General features: G+C 33.2%; 1 protein-coding gene and 1 pseudogene across 1 annotated transcript; both read right to left on the minus strand.

Moving 5' to 3' along the window:
• Positions 1–7008: 7008 nt before the first annotated feature.
• Positions 7009–7708, minus strand: LOC112785820 (cytochrome P450 77A3-like; annotated as a pseudogene).
• A 13759-nt stretch (positions 7709–21467) lies between these two features.
• LOC112786832 (uncharacterized) lies at positions 21468–23529 on the minus strand. The gene is made up of 4 exons (XM_025830197.2): positions 23123–23529; positions 22483–22554; positions 22333–22397; positions 21468–21653 (listed from the first exon to the last, which is right to left on the minus strand). The coding sequence occupies exons 1-4, from the start codon at positions 23357–23359 to the stop codon at positions 21506–21508; spliced, it is 522 nt and encodes a 173-aa protein (XP_025685982.1). The 5' UTR covers positions 23360–23529; the 3' UTR covers positions 21468–21505.
• Positions 23530–24386: the final 857 nt, after the last annotated feature.

The following is a 24386-nucleotide window of genomic DNA, read 5'->3' on the forward strand; positions in this document are numbered from 1 at the left end:
GTAATTCGGTGTCGTTCAAGTCGGTCACCTTATAGTAGCCTTTTTCCTAAGACCTCATTAATTTTGTATGGCCCTTTCCAGTTGGCAACAAGCTTTCCATCCCCAGATTTATTAACTCCAATGTCGTTTCTGATCAAGACCAAGTCGTCCGGGGTGAAACTTCTTCGAATGACTTTTTTGTTGTATCTATTTGTCATCCTTTGCTTTAGTGCTACTTCTCTTATTTGGGCTTGTTCTCGGACTTCGGAGAGTAGTTTGAGTTCTTCTTGGTGCCCCTGTATGTTGCCAACCTCGTCGTAGAAGTTTACCCTTGGACTTTGCTCATTGATTTCAACTGGTATCATGGCTTCTATGCCATAAGCAAGTCGGAAGGGTGTTTCTCCTGTGGTAGACAGAGGTGTAGTCTGATAAGCCTATAGTACTTGAGGGAGCTCCTCAGCCCATGCTCCCTTTGCTTCTTGCAACCTTTTCTTCAATCCTGCCAGTATAACTTTGTTGGCTGTCTCGGCTTGTCTATTTGCTTGTGGGTGTTCTACTGAGGTGAACTGATGCTTGATCTTCATACTGGCTACCAGGTTTCTGAAGGTTGTGTTAGTGAACTGAGTGTCATTATCAGTGGTGATGGAGTAAGATACCCCGTACCTTGTGATAATGTTCTTGTAGAGGAATTTCTGACTTCTCTGGGCGGTGATGGTGGCCAATGATTCTGCTTCGATTCACTTCGTGAAGTAGTCTACTCCCACTATTAAGTATTTTACTTGTCCAGGCGCTTGGAAAAATGGTCCCAATAGGTCCAATCCCCATTTTGCAAAAGGCCATGGAGAAGTTATACTTATGAGCTCCTCGGGGGGAGCAACGTGGAAGTTTGCATGCATTTGGCATGGCTGACACTTCTTTACAAACTCGATGGCATCTTTCTGCAAAGTCGGCCAGTAGAACCCAGCTCGGATGACTTTCCTAGCCAAAGACCTTGCTCCGAGGTGATTTCCGTAGATACCATTATGGACCTCTTCTAAGACTTCTATCGTCCTTGAGGTCGGGACACACTTCAATAATGGTGTTGATATTCCCCTTTTATAGAGGATATTTTTTACCAAGGTGTAGTTCTGTGCTTCCCTCCAGATTTTCTTGGCCTCTTATTCCTCTTTGGGTAGGATGTCGAATTTCATATATTCGATTAGTGGGTTCATCCATCCGAGGTCCAACCCGGATATTTCAAGGACGTCTTGTCTGCCCTCCATTTTTGTAACTGAGGGTTCTTGGAGAGTTTCTTGGATCAGGCTTCTGTTGTTCCCTCCTGGTTTGGTACTAGCCAACTTGGAAAGGGCGTCTACTCTACTGTTGAGATCTCGAGTTATATGTTTGACCTCGGTTTCAGTGAATCGCCCAAGGTATTCCAAGGTTTTATCTAAGTACCTCTTCATGTTGGGGTCTTTAGACTGATACTCTCCATTTATTTGGGAGGTCACCACTTGAGAGTCACTGAAGATGACTACTTTTGTTGCACCGACTTCTTCTGCCAGCTTTAATCCTATAATCAAGCGGCTTCGTACTCTGCCTGATTGTTGGAAGCTGAAAATTCAAATTTGAGGGAGACTTCTATTTGCATTCTCCCTTGGTTGACTAGTATTATGCATGCACTACTTCTGAATTTTATTTGAGGATCCATCTACATATAGATCCCACGTAGTGGATGCTTCCTCTTGATCTCCTGCATATTCTGCCACGAAGTCGGTGAGGCATTAGACTTTTATTACTGTCCGAGTTTCGTACTTTAAGTCGAACTCGGATAGCTCTATTGCCCATTGAACCATTCTACCCGCAATATCCATCTTCTGGAGGATATGCTTCGTGGGTTGTTTCATTTGAACCCTTTATTGTATGAGCTTAAAAATAAGGTCGTAGTCTCCGAGAGGCTACTATTAAGGCGTATGCAAACTTCTCAAGTTTTGGATACCTTAATTCGAGGCCTTGTATGACTTTGCTGGTGAAGTATACAGGATGCTGCCCAACCTCGTCTTCCCGTATTAGAGCTGATGCTACAGCTTTGTCTGCTACGGACAAATACAGGACGAGTTCTTCCCTAACTTTAGGTCGGGTCAGAATGGGAGGTTGGCTTAAAAACCTTTTGAACTCCTGGAATTCTTCTTCGCACTCACGAGTCCATTCAAACTGGCATCCTTTTTTTAGTAGAGAGAAGAGTGGTGGGGATCTTAATGCTGATCCTGCCAAGAATCCGGAGAGGGCGGCAAGTCGACCGTTCAGCTGCTGGACCTCCTTTAAGCAAGTCGGGCTTTTCATTTCTAGGACAGCTTTACACTTGTCGGGATTTGCTTCAATTCCCCTTTGTGTAAGCATGAATCCTAGAAACTTTCCTGCCTCCACCGCGAAGGTGCATTTTGTAGGATTTAATCTCATCCCAATCATCCTTATGGTGCTGAAAACTTGCGAAAGGTCAGCCAGGAGGTCGGCCTTATCCTTGGTTTTTACTAGCATATCGTCTACGTAGACTTCCATCAATCCCCAAGGTGAGGCGCAAACACCTTGTTCATCAGCATTTGATATGTGGCTCCAGCATTTTTCAGTCCAAAGGGCATAACCACATAGCAATAGTTTTTCCTAGGCGTGATGAATGATATTTTTTTCTTGATCTGGCTTATACATCGGGATTTGATTGTACCCCGAGTATGCATCCATGAACGACAAGTACTGATACCCTGAGCTAGAGTCTACTAGGGTATCAATGCTTGGAAGTGGATATGGGTCTTTGGGACACGCCTTGTTCAGGTCAGTGTAATCGACGCACATCCTCCACTTGCCGTTTTGTTTTTTGACTATTACCACATTTTTCAGCCATACCGGATATTTAACCTTTTTGATGAAACCGGCTTCTAGGAGGGCTTGCACTTGTTCTTCCACCCCTTGGGCTCGTTCAGGTCCGAGCTTCCTTCTTCTTTGCTGAACAGGTCGCGATCCGGGGTACACTGAGAGTCTATGTGACATGAGCTCGGTATCTATCCCTGGCATGTTGGAGGCTTTCCAAGTGAAGAGTCGAAATTCTCTTGTAGAAGTCTTATAAGCTTCTGCTTCAAATCTTCTTTCAGGTTGGCTCCTACGTTGGTGTTTTTTTCTTTCTCTTCTCCGACCTGTACCTCCTCAGTTTTTCCCCCGGGCTGTGGTCGCAACTCTTCTTTAGCTCTGATTCCTCCGAGCTCAATTATGTGCACCTCCTTGCCTTTTCCTCTCAGGTTCAAGCTTTCATTGTAGCACTTCTTTGCCAATTTTTGGTCTCCCCTAATGGTTGCTATTCTCTCTGATGCTGGGAATTTCATGCAAAGGTGGGGAGTGGATACCACTGATCCGAGCCGATTTAGGGTAGTTCTGTCGATTAGGGCATTGTAGGCCGACCCCACATCGACGACTATAAAGTCAATGCTCAGAGTTTTGGATTTTTCCCCCTTTTCAAAAGTTGTGTGAAGGGGTATGAATCCCAGTGGCTTTATTGGTGTGTCCCCTAGCCCATATAGGGTGTCAGGGTAAGCTCTTAACTCATTTTCATCCAACCTCAGCTTATCGAATGCTAGTTTGAATAAGATGTCGGCTGAGCTTTCCTGATCCACCAGGGTTCTGTGAAGATGGGCGTTGGCAAGGATCATGGATATCACCACTGGATCATCATATCCAGAAACAATACCTTGCCCATCTTCTTTAGTAAATGAGATGGTTGGGAGGTCGGGAGGTTCGCCCCCGACCTGGTAGACTTCCTTCAAATGCCTCTTGCGAGATGACTTTGTGAGGCCACCTCCATCAAATCCTACCGAGATCATATGTATATGTCTTTCCGGAGTCTGAGGTGGTGGATCTCTTCGATCATCATCATCTCGCTTTCTTTTCCCCTGATGGTCTGACCTTTTCATGAGATATCTGTCCAGCTGACCTTCTCTGACCAGCTTTTCTATCACATTTTTGTGGTCGTAACAACCATTTGTTGAGTGACCATATAGCTTATGGTAATCATAGTAGTCGCCACGACCCCCCCCCCCCTTATTTTTGATGGGTCTAGCGGGAGGTAGTCTTTCAGTATGACAAATTTCCCTGTAGACATGAACTAGGAAAACTCGTAGAGGAGTATAGGAGTGGTATCTCCTGGGCCTCTCAGGGCCGAACTCCTCTTTTTTCTTGGGCTCTCTCTCTTTCTCTTTTGATGACTGAGAGTGCCCAGGTCGCCAGCCTGGTTCTTGAAGCCTGGCATTTTCTTCCATGTTGATGTACTTCGCAGCTCTCTCCTATACATCACTTAGGGAGGTCGGATGCCTTTTCAATATGGACTGGGAGAAGGGACCTTCTGAAAGTCCATTAACTAGGCCCATAATCACTGCCTCTGTGGGCAGGTCTTGAATCTCCAAGCACGCTTTATTGAACCTCTCCATGTAGTCCCTCAAAGGTTTCTCGACCTTCTGTTTTACTCCCAGGAGGCTTGGTGCATGCTTCACTTTGTCCTTCTGGATGGAGAATCACATCAGGAACTTTCACGAGAGGTCATCGAAACTGGTGACCGACCTCGGGGGAAGACTGTCGAACCACTTCATCGCTGCTTTCGTCAAGGTTGTCGGGAAAGCCTTACAGCGAGTGGCATCAGAGGCGTCGGCCAGATACATCCGACTTTTGAAGTTGCTCAAATGATGCTTTAGATCGGTGGTTCCATCGTAGAGGTCCATATCAGGGCTTTTAAAGTTCCTTGGAACTTTTGCCTTCATAATGTCCTCGCTGAACGGGTCTTCTCCTCCTAAGGGAGAATCTTCTCAGTCGCTGCGGGAGCTTCGACTTTTAAGAGCAGACTCCAACTTTAAGAGCTTTTCTTCTAGCTCTTTTCGCCGCTCAATCTCGTTTCTCAAGTTTCTCTCTGCCTCTCGCTGTTGTTCCAGCACTTGTTCCAACTGTTCCAGGTGCCCTTGATGGCCGTGGAACAATCCCATGAAATCAGCTGCGTGGGATTGTCCCTCCTTTCCTGACTCGCGTCCTTCAGAGGAGTTTGTCTCCGGGTTTTTCAATCCTGAGGTGCCTTCTCTATGTTGATTGGTCACCCCTTGGTGAGTGTCGATATCCTCGTTGTTGTTTCCAACATCCTGATTTTCCTGCTCTGAATCAGATGCTGTGTGGCCATCTTCATGCGAGTCATCCACCATTACTGGTTGATCTCTCGGGTCCTCGGCAACGGCGCCAATGTTACGATGGGTAACTGGAGATTAGTGGACTGGACTCGTTGGGTTGGCCCAATTGCATGAAGGAGGGAGCCTCTGACTAAGTTTGCGTCTGGGAGCCTCCATCTGACTTGTGTGCATGAAGGAATGGGGGATGGTACCTGCAAAGACACTTCGATGCCTAAGTCAGCAAGGGTCTCAGCAAGTTTAGGGAGTATTGTAACTTAAAGATACCTGAAGGGTGTCAGTGTATTTATAGTGGTGAACTAATAACCACCGTTGGAGTAGTTCCACCTTTTAAGGTGGATAACCGTCCATTCATCTTAGGAAAGTTGAGATATGACTCCTGGAAGTGGGTTGAGAGATTTTAGGGGCAGTTACTTATTTGAATAAGGGTTATCTGCTAACTAATCTTTACTCCAACTTCCTTAGAGCAAGTCTGTGTTGGATCTGACTTCTTGAGAGAAGGTCCGTATCAAGTGAAGGCCAATCTTTGAATTGAACTTTTATCTAGACCTGAGCCTTAGTGTTGGATCAGGGTATAAATAATAACGATCATTGTTATCTTTATGTATGTTAGTAACGATAATATAAAACATATATTTATTATTAATATGGTCAAATTATTACTAAATAAAACTTATTATGTTAATAATAAATATATTACAATGACTAAAGTTACATAAAATAAGCATGTATTTATTGTTGATGTAGTCAAATTATTAATAAATAAAAGTTATTACGTTAGCTATAAATATATTACGATGATTAAATTTACATAATATAATTTTTTTTAAATTTCTCCAAAAATATTTAGTCAAAAAATTTAACATTCATCATGTTTCCATAACAAATAAAGTAAATTAAATATATTATAATAATACATACCCCTCATATTATTATATTTACTATTATAATAATATTATTAGTTACATCAAATATTTTTTATTAACATCTTAAATTTTAATTTTTTTTATATATTTTTTAATTTTTACTAATCATATAATATATGCTAAATATAAAATTACATATTTCTGGAACGCGTCAATTATTATTTTTTTATTTAAAATAATAAAATAACTGTCACCGATTTATAAGTAAAAAATATTATTACAATGTAAATTAGTGAAACATTTTAGTCGAGAAGACTGTAACTTCTTACAATGCTGTAATTTTTTTTCTTCTCTTTATTTTTTGTAATGGCTTATGTCTTTCTTTGTTTTTGGCCAATAATTCATATAATATATGAGAGAAATTTTTTTTTTGGACATGATATAAAGACATATTTAAAGTCTTGTCTTTGACCCAAAAAAAATAAAAGCCTTGCCTGAGTCACTTTGACACACCACCTGTCACATCCTTCAAAATCAAGGTTTTGGCTACGAGTATTTATTCGGAAGTCTTGATACAATAAAATTTTTTCTTTCATCCAATTAGTATGCAACATAAGCAGGCCTAAATGAGCCTAAATAACTTCAGTTCACAAACTCACATTAACCAAATATTTATCTTAGAGTAAACTACCATTTGTACCCACGAAAGTTGAAAATGCTAACATATCTACCCATAGAAAAAAGAAATTACTATTTGTACCCATAAAAGATTATTTTTACAGGAAAAATTATCCAAACACTAAAAAATTACCTAAAATCCCTAAATTACCCTCATCTTCACCACCACACCACCTCCTTCACCCAATCACCTTTCTAACCCTAACCCTCTTCACCCAGCCACCACCCCTCTTTTCTAACCCTAACCCTCTTCACCCAATCACCACCCCTCTTTCTCTTTCTAATCTTAAATCCCATCACCCAATACATTCCTTTATCTCTCTGTAAAGCTTTTCTTGGACTTCCGGATTCGCAGTCAGCTGCGCTATCCCCTATTTCACCGCCGGCGCCGTCATGTCCGTTCCCCCGTTCAGGAACTTTGAGCAGAGGGAAACCAATTCATCATTTAAAGGACCAGATTTCCTCCCTTCAACCTTCAGATCGAACAGTGTGTCAAGGTATGAGAACGTTGTTGCGATTTCGTCGGAGCCTGGATTCTCTATAGCTTTTCTTCTCTGTTCAATCAACGGTACAATGAAATCCACCTGTTCCTTTCGAACTTGTAACACTCTTTTCCTCTGTTTCGATAAGAAAGGACTCAGGATCGGAAGTTAATCATCGAGTCTTGGATTCAGAGTTATGAGAATGTTCTTCATCACTTGATCTATTTTCTCCACCTTGTGTTCTTCCATGTCGAGGCCAAAACACATTGCAACGAGGATACAGAACGTGCGAACCTCGCGTCTTTGCGGACGAAGACAACGCCATTTTTGTTCTCTGCTTCAATTCTGAGGCGGTTGATGAGCTTCTCCATGGCATTGTCCTTCACGGTACGGAACTCCCTCAGCCTGGTGGAGCTCAGCATGTTCTGAACCATGTTCTGCCGTAGAGACTTCCAAACCGGTCCGTAAACGGCGGCATTAACGGTGAACTTGTTAGAGCTGAAGATAGTCCTGGTAGGATATCTCATCAATGTGGGATTGGAGATTAGAAAGGGAAAGAGTGGTGGTGGCTGGGTGAAGAGGGTTAGGGTTAGAAAGGTGATTGGGTGAAGGAGGTGGTGTGGTGGTGAAGATGAGGGTAATTTAGGGATTTTAGGTAATTTTTTAGTGTTTGGATAATTTTGCCTGTAAAAATAATTTTTTATGGGTACAAATGGTAATTTTTTTTTCTATGGGTAGATATGTCAGCGTTTTCAACTTTCGTGGATACAAATGATAGTTTACTCTTTATCTTAACATAAACCTTGGATGACACATGATCTCTTCTGTCTCGGTCACTGTGTGATGATTGGATTTTTGACGGTTTAGAATTTCACAAATGAAATCTCGTTGAAGTATAGTCTCTAAACCAACAATAATCCTTTCATGCAAAAATTTGTTTGTCACAAGTACAAACCCCTAAAATCTATAAACCGAAGTATTTAAACCTCGGGTCGTCTCTCAAAGGACTTGCAGGGTAGTGTTCTTGTTATTGGTTATGGACTTGTTTATTTTGGGGTTTTGGATGAGGAATGTGAATAGTAAATGGTAGGAAAACTTTATTCACAAAATGGTCTTGGCAAGGTTTGGTTGTCAAGGGTCTTCATCATCATCACTAGCCACAAGTATGGTAGTTGCAAGGATTAATCCCACTTAGTCATCCTTAAATCGATTAACAAAGGAAAGTCAAGTGAGTTATATCAATCCTAGTCCATAAGTCCTAGCTTTCCACTAATTGGATTAATGAAGGCTAGAGTTAATGGCTATCAACTATCACTCAATTGGACACTAGTGACTCAAGAAATCCTAAGTTACCTTCTCAAGCCAAGAATATAAAATTCTAGTCTAAAATTCTTCCAAGCATTTAATCAAACACTTGGAAGGCACAAAAGAAAAGTATAGTCAATCACAACAAGAATGAATTCTAACTATAATTGAATGTAAAGAATTAACAACAACAATCAAGGAAATCACAATTATCATGAATTACCTCCAATTGCATTATTGAAAGAAAATAAAGAGAACAAAAGTATCTCAATTACAAAACCTAGAAACAAAATAAGAGAAATTACAACAAGAGAATAGGGATAGAGAGAAGAACCAAAGTGTAGCAATCATCAATTGAAGGTAGAAGTAGAAGGAGACTTGAATTAAACCTAGAACTATGAGATCCTAATCTAACCCTAATTCCTAATCCTAATTCTAGAGAGAAGGGAGAGCTTCTCTCTCTAGAAACTAACTACAAAGCTAAACTAAACTAATTGGTAACTAACATCTGTTTCCCTCTTCACTCCTTGGGTTAAATAGCATCAGAAATGAGTTGGATTGGGCCCACAAGGCTTTAGAATTCGTTGGCCACGTTTTGCTAAAAGTGAACTAGGTGGCAGCAACGGCGCGTGCGCGCCACCATACGTGTAGCAACTATGGCAAATCTTATATCGTTTCGAAGCCCCGGATGTTAGCTTTCTAACCCAACTGGAACCGCATCAATTGGACCTCTGTAGCTCAAGTTATGGTCATTTAAGTGCAAAGAGGTCGGCTTGACAGCTTTCCGGTTCTTTCATTTCTTCATGAGTTCTCCACCTTTTCATGCTTCTTTCTTCATTCCCTTGATCCAATCTTTGCCTTCTAAATCTGAAATCACTTAGCAAACATATCAAGGCATCTAATGGAATCAAGGAGAATTAAATTTAGCTATTTTAAGACCTAAAAAGCATGTTTTCACTCTTAAGCACAATTAAAGGAGAATATACAAAACCATGCTATTTCATTGAATAAATGTGGGTAAAAGGTGATAAAATCCCCTAAATTCAATACAAGATAAACCGTCAAATTGGGGTTTGTCACTGTGCTGCCAGGCTTTTCGGTATGCGGGCCCTCATGTGGAGCAGGACTGCATGAGCATTTGTCCTACGCGTCACTCCCTGCTCTATACACGTCAGAATCCATATGTATGGATGTTTGTGTGTATCCATACCAGAGAACTTGCCATTTTATATAGGGCCAATTTTAAAATATCAAAGACTTATTATTTTTTACTTTAATTTTTAATAATTTATTTATAAATTAAATATAAACCATTAGATCTATTATCAATCTAATCTAACACTTCAAATTATATGGTGTATCAGATAAGTTCAAAAGACTTGGAGTTGATTTTAGACAGATCCATTATGCTTTGTCTCTAAAATATTGTAGTGACAATCATTCATTTACTAATAAAGACTTTTTAATGGCCACAAAAGATATATTATTATTGTCAAAACCTAAGTTAAATAAGAGCGAGTTATTGTTACTAAAATTTGTCACTAAAAATAATTTTTGTTATAGTGTATTCATTTGATTGAAATAGTATATAAGTAGTGCATTTTTAGGTGTACACCAAAATAAGGAGTAATTTACTTATTTAAACTATTTACACTTTAAAACTATTAAATAATGGTCCTAAAACTAAATCCTCTACTATTTTGTCTTTTTAATTTATATATAAATCGTGACCTTTATACAAGTTATAGATTTAAGAATAAATCATGGACAAAGACAACAATTTTTTAGTCTAAAAATAGACATAAATTGTGGGATACATTTAAGTTTTATGAATTTGAAAAAAGAGAACCTAATACAAAATTGAGATTTTAGTTTCAGTTAAAAATTTTAAAATTTAAAATTTAGATGAAATATTAACAAATTCAATTCGGATTGTAATAGTCTTAGTTGGATAATTGAATTAAAAAAAAATAAATTGATATTATTGCATAAAATTAGGTTGTATACTTGTATTGAAAAAAAAAATTAAACCTATCCAATAAATTGTGGGATTACAGTTGTGTATTAGTTTCTCTTTTTTTAAACCCATAAAACCCAAATGTATTCCACGATTTATGTTTATTTCTGGCTATATAAATTGTTGTCTTTTTTCATGATTTATCCTTAAACCTAAATTTTGTATAAAGAACACGATTTATATATAAATTGAAAAGACAGAATAATAGAAAATTTGGTTTTAGGACAATTTAGTAGTTTTTTAATGCAAATAGTATAAATAAATATTAAATAAATTACTCTCAAAATTAATTTAAAATATATATTAAAATATAAAACACTTATAAAAAATGAATTAAATTATACATAACTTTATACATAAATATATAATAATTAATTTTTCATAATCACATAGCATTTTTGTTAATTATTAACCAATCATTTTTTTAAATAATTTTAAATTTTTTTAATAAGTATCAATAATTATTTATTATGATTTTTTTAAAATTTATATTAGCTAATAATATAAATGAAATTATTTCACATTTTAAATGAATAAAAGAAAATGTTACACTTGGAATTAGTATAATACAAATAATGCATAAGCTTAAGCTTGTGTTCGAATAGAGCTAATTTAAAAACAAAAAATTATTAAACATATTTTGAATGAAGAGTTGATAGAGTATAAGCATCAAATTCATTATATATACAAATAAAATAATTATAATGATAATATTGAAAAGCGAAAACAATTATATAATAGTAACTAATGACATAACAAATTGATAAAGATAATACTTAAAATTGGAAAACGTATGAAATTGAGTGCTATGATGTACATGGAGTGTCAAGATGCATAACCTTAAAATTTGATGCATATTAAACGGGGAATACATCTTTTTAATTTTTTTAGTCATTTGGTAAAGTGTAATTTTATAATTTATATTTTTAAGTAAGACTAAAAAAAATATTAAATAATAAAAAATTATATTTTATTAAATAATTGAAAAAAATTAAGAAAATCTACTAGCTATTAAATGAGAAGTTGAATCTTCAATAATTATTTATTATATGTTATAGTTATTTTTCTAATTTTAGTAACAACAATGCTACATGCTAGCAGTCAGTAATATTTAAAAATATTGGTTAAAAATATAGTATTAGACTACTAGCAAAAAGTATTGATCAATATAAATTAAAATTGTTGGTCTTTAAACTTTTTTTTTAATCAATTTGGATTAATCTAGTAATTAGTTCACTAGTCCACTTAAGTAAGTATCAACTATAAAGGGTTTGAATAATGCTTTGTGCATACAATAATTACTCATTGACTAATGGTAAACTCTTAATGAAGTTCTGATCTACGATATATTAGTCATTAGCCTGCCAGACTTACTATGAACAAAAAATTAAAGAAATAATTAACATGCATGATTAAATAGATTTTATAAATACAAAGTTTTGTTTAATTTTAAATAACTTTGTTACTATACACACTACTTATTATCAAATTTTGAATTTATCTAACAATTTAAAATTATAAAAGAGTAGAATGTTACATTATTGTACATGAAATATTCTTTTCATAAGCATGTACGATGTTATATAACATAGCACGCATCGAAAAGTACTTTTAACGGTCAAGATGTTAGACAACCTCTTGATTAGTGATGAGATTTGTGTAAAGAACTTATGAATGGGACCATGTGTTCGTCTTATTGAATGCAATATGATTGAGTACATTTGTGAATACATGATAGTTATATTTATAGCTACTGATATAACATAACCTAATCAACTATGTAGCTACCAATTCTTGATTATAAGTAAAGTCTTCTTGATTTTCACTTGTAGGGTATTGTTACTCTATTACCTCCCTCAAACTCATAGTTAATCTTGGTTTAACCTTGAGTTTGTCTTCGAAAGCTTCAAACATAGAGGCAGAGAGAGGTTTTGTCAATATGTCTGCCACTTGAGATGAAGAAGGTACGTACATGGCATGAAGTTTGGATTGATTTACTCTTTCTCGTACAAAATGTAAGTCTAATTCAAAATGTTTTGTCCGGCTATGAAGGATCGGATTCACTACTAGCAAGATAGCACTAATGTCACAAAAAAGAGTAGGAGTTGTGTTAGAAGTGATACACAGCTCTTCCATGAGATATTGTATCCATATGACTTCTGAATATGTGGCAGCAAGGGATCTATATTCAGCCTCTGTGCTGGAGCGGCTGACTAAGCTTTGTTTTCAACTAGACCAAGACACAAGATTCAAGCCAAGATAGATTCCATAGTTGCATGTAGACCTTCGATCATCAACGTCTGATCCCCTACTCAGAGTCTACAAAACCAAAAATACGTAAATTAGTGGAAGTATGAAACAATAATCCCTGATCAAATGTGCTAGCCAAATAATGAAGAATTCGTTTAACACATTTCTAATGAATGTTCAATGACTTGTGCATATACGGGCTAATCTTGTTGATAGAGAATAAGAGTTCTGGTCGAGTAAGTGTTGTATATTGCAACAAGCCAACAACAGAACGATATAGAAATGGAAATTCAAAAACATCATATCCATGCTGTGACAATTTTAATGTGGTTAACATAGGAATAGGAGCTCCAGCAGCTGCATTCATTCCAACTTTAACAAGAATATCTCTAATATATTTAGATTGAGAAAGATGATAAGAAGTAGGGGATACTTTTGTTGCTTCTATACCCAAGAAATATGAAAATTTCCCTAAATCTTTAAGTGAGAATATGTTGTTTAATTTATTTATCATAGACTGAATTTCATAATTATTATTTTCAGTGATGAGTATATCATCAACATACACTAAGATGTAAAAAAAGCTTACTAAGTTGCTTGATAAAGAGCGAAGGATCAGAATGAACTCTATGGAACCCAAAAGTAGCTAATGTTGAAGAGAGTTTAGTAAACCATGCTCTAGGGGCTTGTTTAAGCCCATAAAGTGATTTGTTTAATTTGCATACTGAGTAATATCTCCTTGATGAAAGCCTGGTGGTTAGGACATAAAAATTAATTCATTAATTTTCTCATTTAAGAATGCATTATTGAAGTCAAATTGACAAATTTGCCATTTGAAAAAAAGTGCAACAATTAATACTACACGAATAGTGGTTGGTAAAAACTTGATCAAAATCCATACCCTCAAGTTGATTATTTCCTTTAGCAACCAATTAAGCCTTGTATTTCATGATGGTGCCGTTTGGATGTCTTTTAATTACAAAAATCCAACGACATTCAATGACTTTAGCTTGTGGTTCTGGAGTGATGAGAGACCATGTGTTGGCTGTCTTCAAAGCATTTAGTTCCTCTAGCATGACAGCATGTCAATGCTTGGAACTTAAGGCTTTGGAGACTGATGATGGTATATTATTGACTAAATCCTCACTGCTCATGTTTGTACTTGTGATTGAAGTAACAGCCAAAATCTTTGGTTTTGCAATTCCAAACTTTGACCGAGTCTGATTGGATGTTGATTATGTGGTGTTTTAGTGAAGGGAGAATTACCAAGTTGTATGACTACTTCTCCAATAGAAAAGCTATCAGGATGTCGTTTTGTGTGAATATTTGGTGAAAGAGGTGTGTCTAATGCAGTTGGAAGAGGAAGAGGATAAAGATAGAACTGGAATGATAGCAGCCATTGGAAAAAAGAAAAAGAAAAAAATAGCTCAAGATCGATAGGCTCTTGATACCATGATAAGATTTGTGTAAAGAACCTATGAATGAAGCCATGTGTTCATCTTATTGACTGAGATATGATTGAGTACATTTGTGAATACATGATAGCTATATTTATAACTACTGATATAACATAACCTAATCAACTATGTAGCTACCAATTCTTGATTATAAGTGAAGTCTTCTTGATTTTCACTTGTACAGGGTATTGTTACTCCATTAATTAGATAGTAAATAATGTTAATTTTTAAATAAGGTCACTTTTAGAAATTAAAGATAGGGACAATGTGACAATGTGAAAAATATAATTTAGAATCCTATGTTATGATTTTACAAGTGAGTAATATTATTTATTAATTTAATAAGTAAGCTATAAATATCTAGAAATATATATACTCAAAGAAAAATATTAAACCAATATATCAAACATCATATGTTGAAAGTATCACCTAATTCGCCACCAGCAAATTGTTCTCCACTATATCGCCCCCGAGTTCCTATAGCTGTGATATTCACCGTAATCACCTTATATCACCATTACCATGTATTATACCTTCCTCCAAGAAAAAAATTTTGACCAAAATAACACAAAATAACTTTTTTAAAATAGAGAAATTAATTAAATAATAGCTGTTCTTAAAATAATTGCAATAAATTAAAGACTAATTAATCTACAAAGCATGCTTAGGAATGGAATAAAAAAAGATGAAGACTCAGACAAAGACGTTTAAAATGTCCTTAAATAGAGACATTTGACCTCTTACATTGAATAGTTTTTTATGTATTAAATTTTTAACACGTGACATAGATTAAAAGTGTTATCTTTATTAAAAAAAAGTGTTGTTATATTCTTGAATCGTTAATATTTTTGTACGTAAGTGCCTCTAATTGGTTTGTGCTCTGCTAGGTTTTGTGATACCTTAGTGCCGTCTAGGATTTGCACACAACTTCAACCTTTGACTACTACTTTTCAATCATTGATTCTCTCTCTCTATCCTTCTTTCTTCTTCCGGATTATTAGCTTCACACTTCATCCTTAATCATGCCCATCCATAATTCTTCTCATCTACAATTCTAATTCTTTTCATTAATTCTGAATTCTCTCAAAGTATTTTATTGGAATTCTTACATGCATAATTTTGACTTCTATTATCCGAATTTATATTATTTCAAGCATTCTCTCTAAAACTTTTTTCATGTTCTTGCCCTTGGCACCCCTTATTTCATTATGGCAAACTTTTATCAAAGAGCAAACCTACTTGTGCATGATAATGGAGGTGAAGAGGACGAGATAGTGGTTTTGAATGAGAAGGACGTGTCAATCGAAATTGAAAGATGTTCCAAAAATCTAATCAAAAGAATTTTTGTAAAAAGATCATTCTTAGTTGGTACAATGGAGGTAGCATTGAAGGCAATATGGAATAAATCCATGGGTTTTCAGGTAACAGAGAAAGGTAACAACCAATTTCAATTCTTTTTTGAAGATGAAATTGACGCATGTAGGATCGAAAAAAGATCACATTGGCTGTTTAAAGAATACATACTACACGTTAGTTGATAGTTAGAGGTCGATAATTCTATAAGAGAGCCAATTGTGTCTTTCCCTATTTGGGTTTAATTTTGAGAGATCTCTGAATATTATAAGACGATGAAGGTTGCGAGGAAACTTGAAGAAAAAATGGGGAAGGTCTTAGAGGTAAGGCTATTCGAAATGAAAGGGAAGAAGGAGGCTCAAATTTTAAAAGCTAAGGTGATGCTCAATGATAAAAGACCTGTTAAGGATAGTCTAAAAGTACAAGAACCAAATCAGACTTTTATGGAGGTTGGATTGAGATACGAAATGATTAGAATTTTCTGCACATATTGTGGACACTTAGGACATGATTCTAAGAGCTGCCTTATTTTTTTGCGCGATTCATCAAACAATTTCGTAAAAGAAGATAAGGTTAGTGAATGGCTGAAAGCTGATCAAATGGGCAGACGAGTTGAGATCATGGGAGAACCGAAGGAAAAAAAATTTAACAACACAGCCAAACATGACCAGCATAAAAGAAGAAACCGCCTCCATCATGGCTGCTTGAAGGATTTGCAAACCTCAATATGAAGGACAATGAAACTCAGGAGGTAAGAAGTAGTTCTCGGTGAATAGCCTTGCATCTAGGGATTATGGTGATAACGGGCTAAAATAGATAAAGAGAAGAGCACTATTGAGATGAATATGGCCTTGAATGATACAACCTCAGCCCTCAATATAGACCACAGGAGTGCAACCTTTGATAGGAGTCATGCTAATCAAAATAAGTCTCCCTCACTAAAACAAATGGCGAGATAAAAAAAAACCAATATGTAGAGGATTATTGGAGGAAAACAAAGGTTGTGCGAAAAGGAAAATGAAGACAGTTTGAAGAAAATTTGTTTCGGATTGGATGCTGACAATAATTTCATGGTGGAAGGGCAGCCAACAAATCCCCCCCCCCCCCGAGCCATGAAGTGCATTATTTGAAATTGTCGGAGTTTGGAAAAATTCCTGATAATCCATAGGTTGAAAGGAATTTGTAGATCTCATTCTTCCGATATTGATTTTCTCTGAGAAACCAAAAACCAAGCTCGGTTGGTGGAAGATAAATTCAAGAGTTATAGGTTTGGAAGCTGGTTCATAGTCAAATAGGACACAAAGATTCAGGTGGTGGGCTCGAAAGAATTTTATATTGTTGCCAAAGAATTTTATATAGTATTTTTCATACAATCCAAATACAATAAATTATACTAATTTCAGCTAAAATATTCAAATATAAATTGATTATTATACATTGAATATTTTGAATAATGACTATATAGATAAAAAGAGTAGATTATCAAAATGGCATTTAAACTTTTGTAACGCTAACAAAAATAATCCCAAGAGATGCTAACGACAAATAATTTCTCAAAAGATTCAAAAACGCGACAAAAAAACTATATATTAAATATATATTCTAAAAAATGGGTTTAGAGATAATATTTTGATGCAATATTTAATATTTAATTGGTAATTTTATGTCAAGTAAATTTTTTTTATTATTGTGAATAACTAAATTTTTTTGAAAAATAAAAAAAAATTAGAGATCAAATTTTGCTCTTAATTTTTTTGTGTATTTTTTAAATATTTATTCAAATATTGTCACAAAAATTCGGATCAAATGGATAAATCATTTGTTAAATACAAAAAATTTTTATCACTTATAAAAATATAATATTTATTGATTATATTTATCGTATTTTTAAATCATTCAAAAATTATTTTGTCGATAACATTTTTTGTAAAATTTTTTTTGTCAATCTTTTAAATTTTAAATTAATAGTTAACTCTAGATAAAAATTATTGAAATGAGTTTAACTTTTCAATATTTCCAAGCACACCCTTAGTGATAAGAAATTAAGAAATAACAATGTCTGATCTAACTTGATAAAAAAAAATATATTTGTAGTTTGGTTTTTAAATTAATTACAACAATTAAATATAATTGTATATGATATTTTAGAAGCCTAAATAAAATAAAATATGCTTGGAGGGATATGGATAATAACTCCACCAAACACACTTAGCTTGTACGATATCTATATATATATATATATATCTAATCACCTGCATTGTATATCTATATCATGCTGTCCAATTCATGTCGGAACTCGGAAGAAAAAGATGGAAAATATTTAAGAAAAAACAGAATTTTAAGGTGGTTTCATAATTTTGATTTGAATATAATGTAAGCTTGGGTTTAATATTATGCACTTGGTAGTTGGTCCGTCACACTTGAGTCACATATTACGGATTAGAATTCAGAAGGGAACGGGAATTATGCCACAAAATCAGGATTCTCATAATCTAATGACTAGTTAGAGTAGAAAACGACTTTGATATTATTACCTTTTGTAAATACTAAAACGTTATACTAAGTTACTAACCTACGAATAAACCTTAGCTTGCTTTTTCTACTCGTTTAAATTTATGTGTCTGAACTCTGAATATACTTAGGAATTGGAATAATATATAGATGATAATTCACATGCAGTTATTTTTAATTATTAATTTTATATAAAAATAAATACACAAACATTTTCACCTAATATATGTGTTATATCTAATACGTACTATCATTATTAAATTGATTGGACGTACTCTTTTTCTTTCCCAATTGAATAGATAATTAGAGCACGGATTAATAATATAATAAACACTTGAATTTACCCAAAAAATTTTAAATAAAACCCTTTAATTTTTAATAATGTTTTATTTTTTATAAGTTTTCAAAATTTATTTTTATCAAACAAATTAATTATTTCGTCATTTTAAAAAAGAATTCATTTGTTTTTTAGTAATATTTTTAGAATTTAATTATTTTATAATAAAATTTATTAACAATTTATTTATTCAATATAAATATTAAAAATTTGATTTAAAAAAAACTAATCTGTTCAACGAAAATTATTCTCAAGAATTTTTAGTTAATAAAAACTTGTTATAAACTTATCAAATCTAAAATTTTTTAGATTAATTTAGATATTTATTTTTAACAACAACAACGACGACGTAAAGATTATTGACAGCTAAGGTTAACATCTCTCTTGGGTCTTCGCTAGTTCAAAAAGATAGTTGAAAATTTGAAATTATCATATTCAAGGGGCCAAACTTTTTCACAGAAAACAACCTGCCCCATTTGTTTATTTATGCTTTTTTTAATATGATCGCAGTGAGGAGGTACATTCATTTTCCTAATCCTGGTATTTTTTATATAGGATTTTGTTAATAGCAAAATAAATAAAACATGCACCGAATGATATTTTACTATAATAGGTTAGGAATCATAAAAGTACCAACAAATTTTGTTGCAGAAAAAAAAAAGTTGAGAAACTTTTGTCCAAATCCTGATAAGAAAAAATGTCTCTTCCAGCTTTGTTTGTTTTTTTTTTTCATTAACGAATCTTTGGTGCATATTATCACTCTAAAGTTATTGTTAATGTAAAAAAGGAACATCTAATTTGAATTTTAACAGCTGAGTTAGTTAGCATATTTAAAATTGGGATTAGTAGGCTCTAATACTTCTTTTCCACAATATTGATTTTATTAAGGTACAAAATTTATATAAAAAATAGAGGGTTAATAATTTTTTAGTAAAGTTCAATAATGTACTCAATTTTTAATATTTTATTGATTTTTGCATGTATATATAAATACATGAATCAGTATAATTTATATTTAGAGTAAAGTATTGTTTTTGTCCCTAATGTTTGGGGTAAATTCTATTTGTATCCCTAATGTTTAAATCGTCCTATTTGTATCTCTAACGTTTGTAAAAGTGATTCAATGTTATCCTGCCATCAATTACACATCATGAGCGCTTTAATTTGAGTTTTAAAAATCTCTTCTTCAAGTTAGAATACAAATATCTGAGATAGAATTGATGATCTACTCCAAAAAATAGCTCATCAAATGTTAAAACTAATTCCTACAATATTTACATAATTTATTTTTTTAGGGACATAATTGAATCTAAACACAAATAGTGGGTATAATATTAAAATCGAACACATCCAAGTGAGACCTAATTGAGAATGAATATATCCAAGTGAGAATAATTGAAAAATATAATCTAATTTGTTAGTATAATTGATAGTAGGATAACATTGAATCACTTTTATAAACGTTAAGGATACAAATAGGACGATTTAAACGTTAGAGACACAAATAGGACTTACCCCAAACATTGGGGACAAAAACGATACTTTACTCTTTATATTTATATTATAGTATTATATAGAATTTGTACATATAGATTGACAAAAAATATACACAAATAAATCATCAGTTTTATTATTTCTATAAATATTGGTTACATGTTGAACAAAAAAAGTTATCAACCACTTGTCATGAAACTATTTTTTTTTTAAATTTAAATTAATAAAAAAATAACATTTATATTTTTAATATCTTTTTAAGTAAGAGCCTCTTCTTAGATCCGTTTAAGTTTTGCATAGGCCTTATTTTTTCTCATTTTATTAATTTTATTAGGCTATTTTTTCTACTTTTAAGATTCAACAAGGATAAATTTTTACATTTTTCAGATATAAAACTCTAATACAATATTATGAAATTACTCTTAAAAATTTAAACTAATAAAAAAAACGATATAAATAATAATATTTCTAACGCTATTTAATAGTGCTCTTCTTGTAATTTGTAAATAGATATTTCGTAACAATAAACATTTTTGTTGAAGGTTCAAAACATTAGATAATTTACAAAAAAGTGGGTTTCAAGTTCTTCCTACTATTTTGAACAATTTTTTTTTTGGCAAGTGATATATAAATATCCACATAATCATTTATTAGGCTTGTAAGCATGCCTTGATGAGCTTGATAGATTAACTAATAACTAATATCAAACTCACTTAAACTTTTATGTATGAAAAAAATTCCTTCAACTATACATTCATGTGGACGCACTCAACACCCAAGACTCCCAGCTCGTAAAAAGCTTCATTTTCAGTTAAAAAAAAAAACTTTATTTACTTATTATTCCATGTTGCTAATGTTGCTAATGTTTGTTTCAATGGCACCGAGGGTTGGCAGCAGCAATGGTATCCTTGAGTACATAATCCGACCCAATCTGGTCAGGTAGAATTACTAATCCGATCACTGCATATAGGATTGAGTTCAGAACAGGCCTACAGGTCGGATAGGACGTAGATTAAAACTCAATCCTACTGATAAACCCGCACCATATACATATATATATACTAGTGGTGAGTGTCGAATAAAAAACATTCCATTCATATAAAAAGCTTTTAACCACTAAATCAAAATTTTTAATTGAAAATTTAACACTTTTATTTATATAAAAATCAAATTTATTTAGTGATATATAAATTTCAAAAGTAAATTCTATGGTGTCTATAATATGATGCCTAACTTTTACCTAATTTACTTGTTATGATAAGTTTTGAATATTTAATAATTATTTATTTTTATACTTTTAAAATTAAATATTAATTTTTAACCCTTTTAAGAAGTTAAGCAAACATTTGTAAGCACCCTAACAATCACCTATTTCAAATTACAACCCTAATATCTCATCAAATTATTGAATATTATATTTTTTTATAACAACGAATATAATTAGAGTTGGCATGTTATAAACTCGCAAATAAATTAGAGCTGAGTTTTAGTAAAAAAAAATTAAACCACTAATAAATCATCAGTCACATTAATCCTCAGCGAAAGATGATACCCGAAATAAAGAATGTAGAAAAAGCTTTATCATAACTATTTCCTTACAATGAGAGTGGCACAGCGGACGCAAGCGATGCTACTGGTTTGTGTGATAGCATATTCTTCATATTCTCTTTGCATTAACTGGTTCTCTGCTGATGTTAGAGCAACACGAAGATCTGTATTACGCTCCCATTCTTGCCTGGTATATAGAAACAAGATAAATCTTTCTGGGAAAAAAAAGTCATTCCTATTAAAGCTATTACTACAAATAGCACAATAGTAACGAAATTATAGAAGTGTATGAATTAAGTTCTAGCCTTCAGGGAGTGTCCATCGAGCTTTGTATCATATTAACAACATCCCTTATGAAATCTGAATGATCAAAGTTTACAAGGGTACTATATTTAGGCAATGAAAATATTGATGTTAAGGCTAGCTAACTTCTCAGATGCTCGAATGGAAGTATGCATTAAAATCTTTAAAATAAGGTGGTTAAATTTTGATCATCCTGATCATTTGGTGATACACAAATTTTAGCACCATCATTCAAAAGTGAATTAAGGCCAACATAACTACTATTCAGTACCAAACATTCCAAATTGATTTATGCTTTTATTTCCAATTTGTTCCCTCACTAATGGAGAGTCCAACTTCTACAATTTTGTTACCATATTCAAAGAAGCTTCTAACTGCACAAGATTACTTTTCTTGCCATATTTTAGAACTAAAGAATAGTTATATGAAGAATAAGCAATCAATTCCCAGGCTTACACAACAGCTACACTGCTACAGTAATCCAGACAATAAGAAAACCTTTCAAATGCATTTGGAATGGTACACTAGTTAAAATCAGATATCTAATACAAGCTCAAACTTACCTTAGATCAATTGCTATAATGTCGTTGCTTCTGACTATTGGAAGAGAATAGTTTGGTGAAAATACCTAGAAAGAGTGAAAGATAGAGAGATCATAATTCCAATCTTTTAACAAAGAAAAAAAAAACAGTGAACGAGTTAAAAACTTCAACCTGATTGCAGATTTCACATATTGTATTTCCTTTCTTGTTGCACCACTTTTGGATGCACTTTCTATGAGCAAACTGCACGCCAAGAAATAGTGAACCACCATGTTCATGATCCAGTCTCTATTTAAGACAACGAGTATCCAAAAGATATGCAAAGATTGCAACATGTTGGGGAGAGTAACTAACTGAAAGCCAACTAACACTTGAAACTAATGGATTATGTGAGACACCATAATAGCAGACTGAATGCGAGGGTTAAGAAGAGGCCATGTGCCTCTCCCTTGCCACACTTAAAGGCCTCATTTTTTTACTCTCCAAGAGTAGTGTAACATGAGAGAATGACATACAACTTTCTATTCTTTCCTTTTTCCTCCTTAAAGTGGCCACTTACACTAAATATCACAAGACCACATAATACCAAGAACTCTCTAGGTAATTAAGGGTACCAATTCAATTCAAATGAAAGTATATAAGTATACGAGTTTAACAATTAACATGGCACAATCCACTACGAGTTGCTCACTATACTTTTCATTCCACAATGTGACAGAACATAACAAAAGGAGAGGCAACGTCAGAATGTGAGTAAAAAGGGAGTAACTTGAAAAACGAGAGGGTAATAATGTAATATACTATAGTATACCTTGAGAGTGCCATTACAGGAACAAGGGGCCTCCATGAAATGGATTTGATCTTCCTCCTGACATATTCTACACTCCACAACCACATCATCATCGTGACGCTTGTAATTTGAAGAGGAAGAATTGGAGGAGGAGCAGGCTTGTTCTTGTTCTGGAACATGATCATGGTGCGGCGGTGATGGTAAACAAGAGGTGGAAGGTATTATACGATCAATGCAAACAATGAAATGGTCCACCATGGTTCTTGTTTTTTTCTGTTGTGAGAGTCAAACTCAAAGACAGAGTGGAAGGGTTGGTGGAAATTCAAAGAAAAGAGGTGACAAGTGACAACACCACTCGCCTTGTGCACTGCGTTGACGGAATTTACAATGGCGTAAACTCGGACCAAAAAAAAAAAAAATTGTCATCTAGTCCCTTGAATAAATTATCATTATCATCTATTAAATACCAAAAAAAAAAAAAAGAATTATCATCTATTAAAATTTTAATATGTAGCATAAATTAAAGTATTATTTTTATTAAAAAGTATTGTAATATTTTTGAAATCATTAATTTAATTCAGATACCAATTTTTTAGTTATTTAAAATTTAAATTGTTAACAAAAATCTTATTAGAGAATTGTTTTATTTTTATTTTTTTATAAATTTTGTAATATTATTTCTAATTTTATTTTATCATCATTTTGATATTTTTTATTTTACAAATTTAATAATTTTTACGAGTTAAATTTTTATTTACAATTTTTATAATTTTTTATATTTTTATAAATTTTTAAAGATTTATATTTTAATCTAATAATTTTTATTATTAATTATTCTATTTTTAATCTAGTAATTCTTATTTATTTTTGAATTTTTTAAATAAAATTTATTGTAAAATTAAAATTAAAAAAATATTTTATATTAATTTAAAAAATTTAGTGTTATTTAAATTAGTATTAGTTAGAATCATTAATATAATTATTTTTTTTCTTAGATATTTAATTTTATTCATAATTTATACTTTCATTATTAAAAATTTAATTTTAAAATAGTCTTTACTATTGAGTCAAAATATCAATTAATAATATAATACTTTTTTTATATAAAAATCAATTCTATTTTAGTGATATATAAATATAATATTATATTATAACATTTTATTTGTGTGTTATTAATTTAAGCAAAAATTTTTTATGTAGAATTAAACATTTGATAGTTATATTGTTTATGCGATATTGGGACGATTGTATTGTTTGTAGAATAATTTTGCGGTTTATATTAAAT

The sequence above is a fragment of the Arachis hypogaea genome, chromosome 20 (genome assembly GCF_003086295.3).
Source record: "Arachis hypogaea cultivar Tifrunner chromosome 20, arahy.Tifrunner.gnm2.J5K5, whole genome shotgun sequence".
Classification (NCBI taxonomy): Eukaryota; Viridiplantae; Streptophyta; class Magnoliopsida; order Fabales; family Fabaceae; genus Arachis; species Arachis hypogaea.

Excerpts from the sequence above, each read along its gene's own strand:
- LOC112786832 (XM_025830197.2), bottom strand. The coding sequence starts at position 23,359 with ATGGTGGACCATTTCATTGTTTGCATTGATCGTATAATACCTTCCACC. Across the intron at positions 22,555-23,122 it reads CCTGTAATGGCACTCTCAAG|TTTGCTCATAGAAAGTGCAT; the intron begins GTATACTATAGT and ends CTTGGCGTGCAG. Across the intron at positions 21,654-22,332 it reads ATTATAGCAATTGATCTAAG|GCAAGAATGGGAGCGTAATA; the intron begins GTAAGTTTGAGC and ends TCTATATACCAG.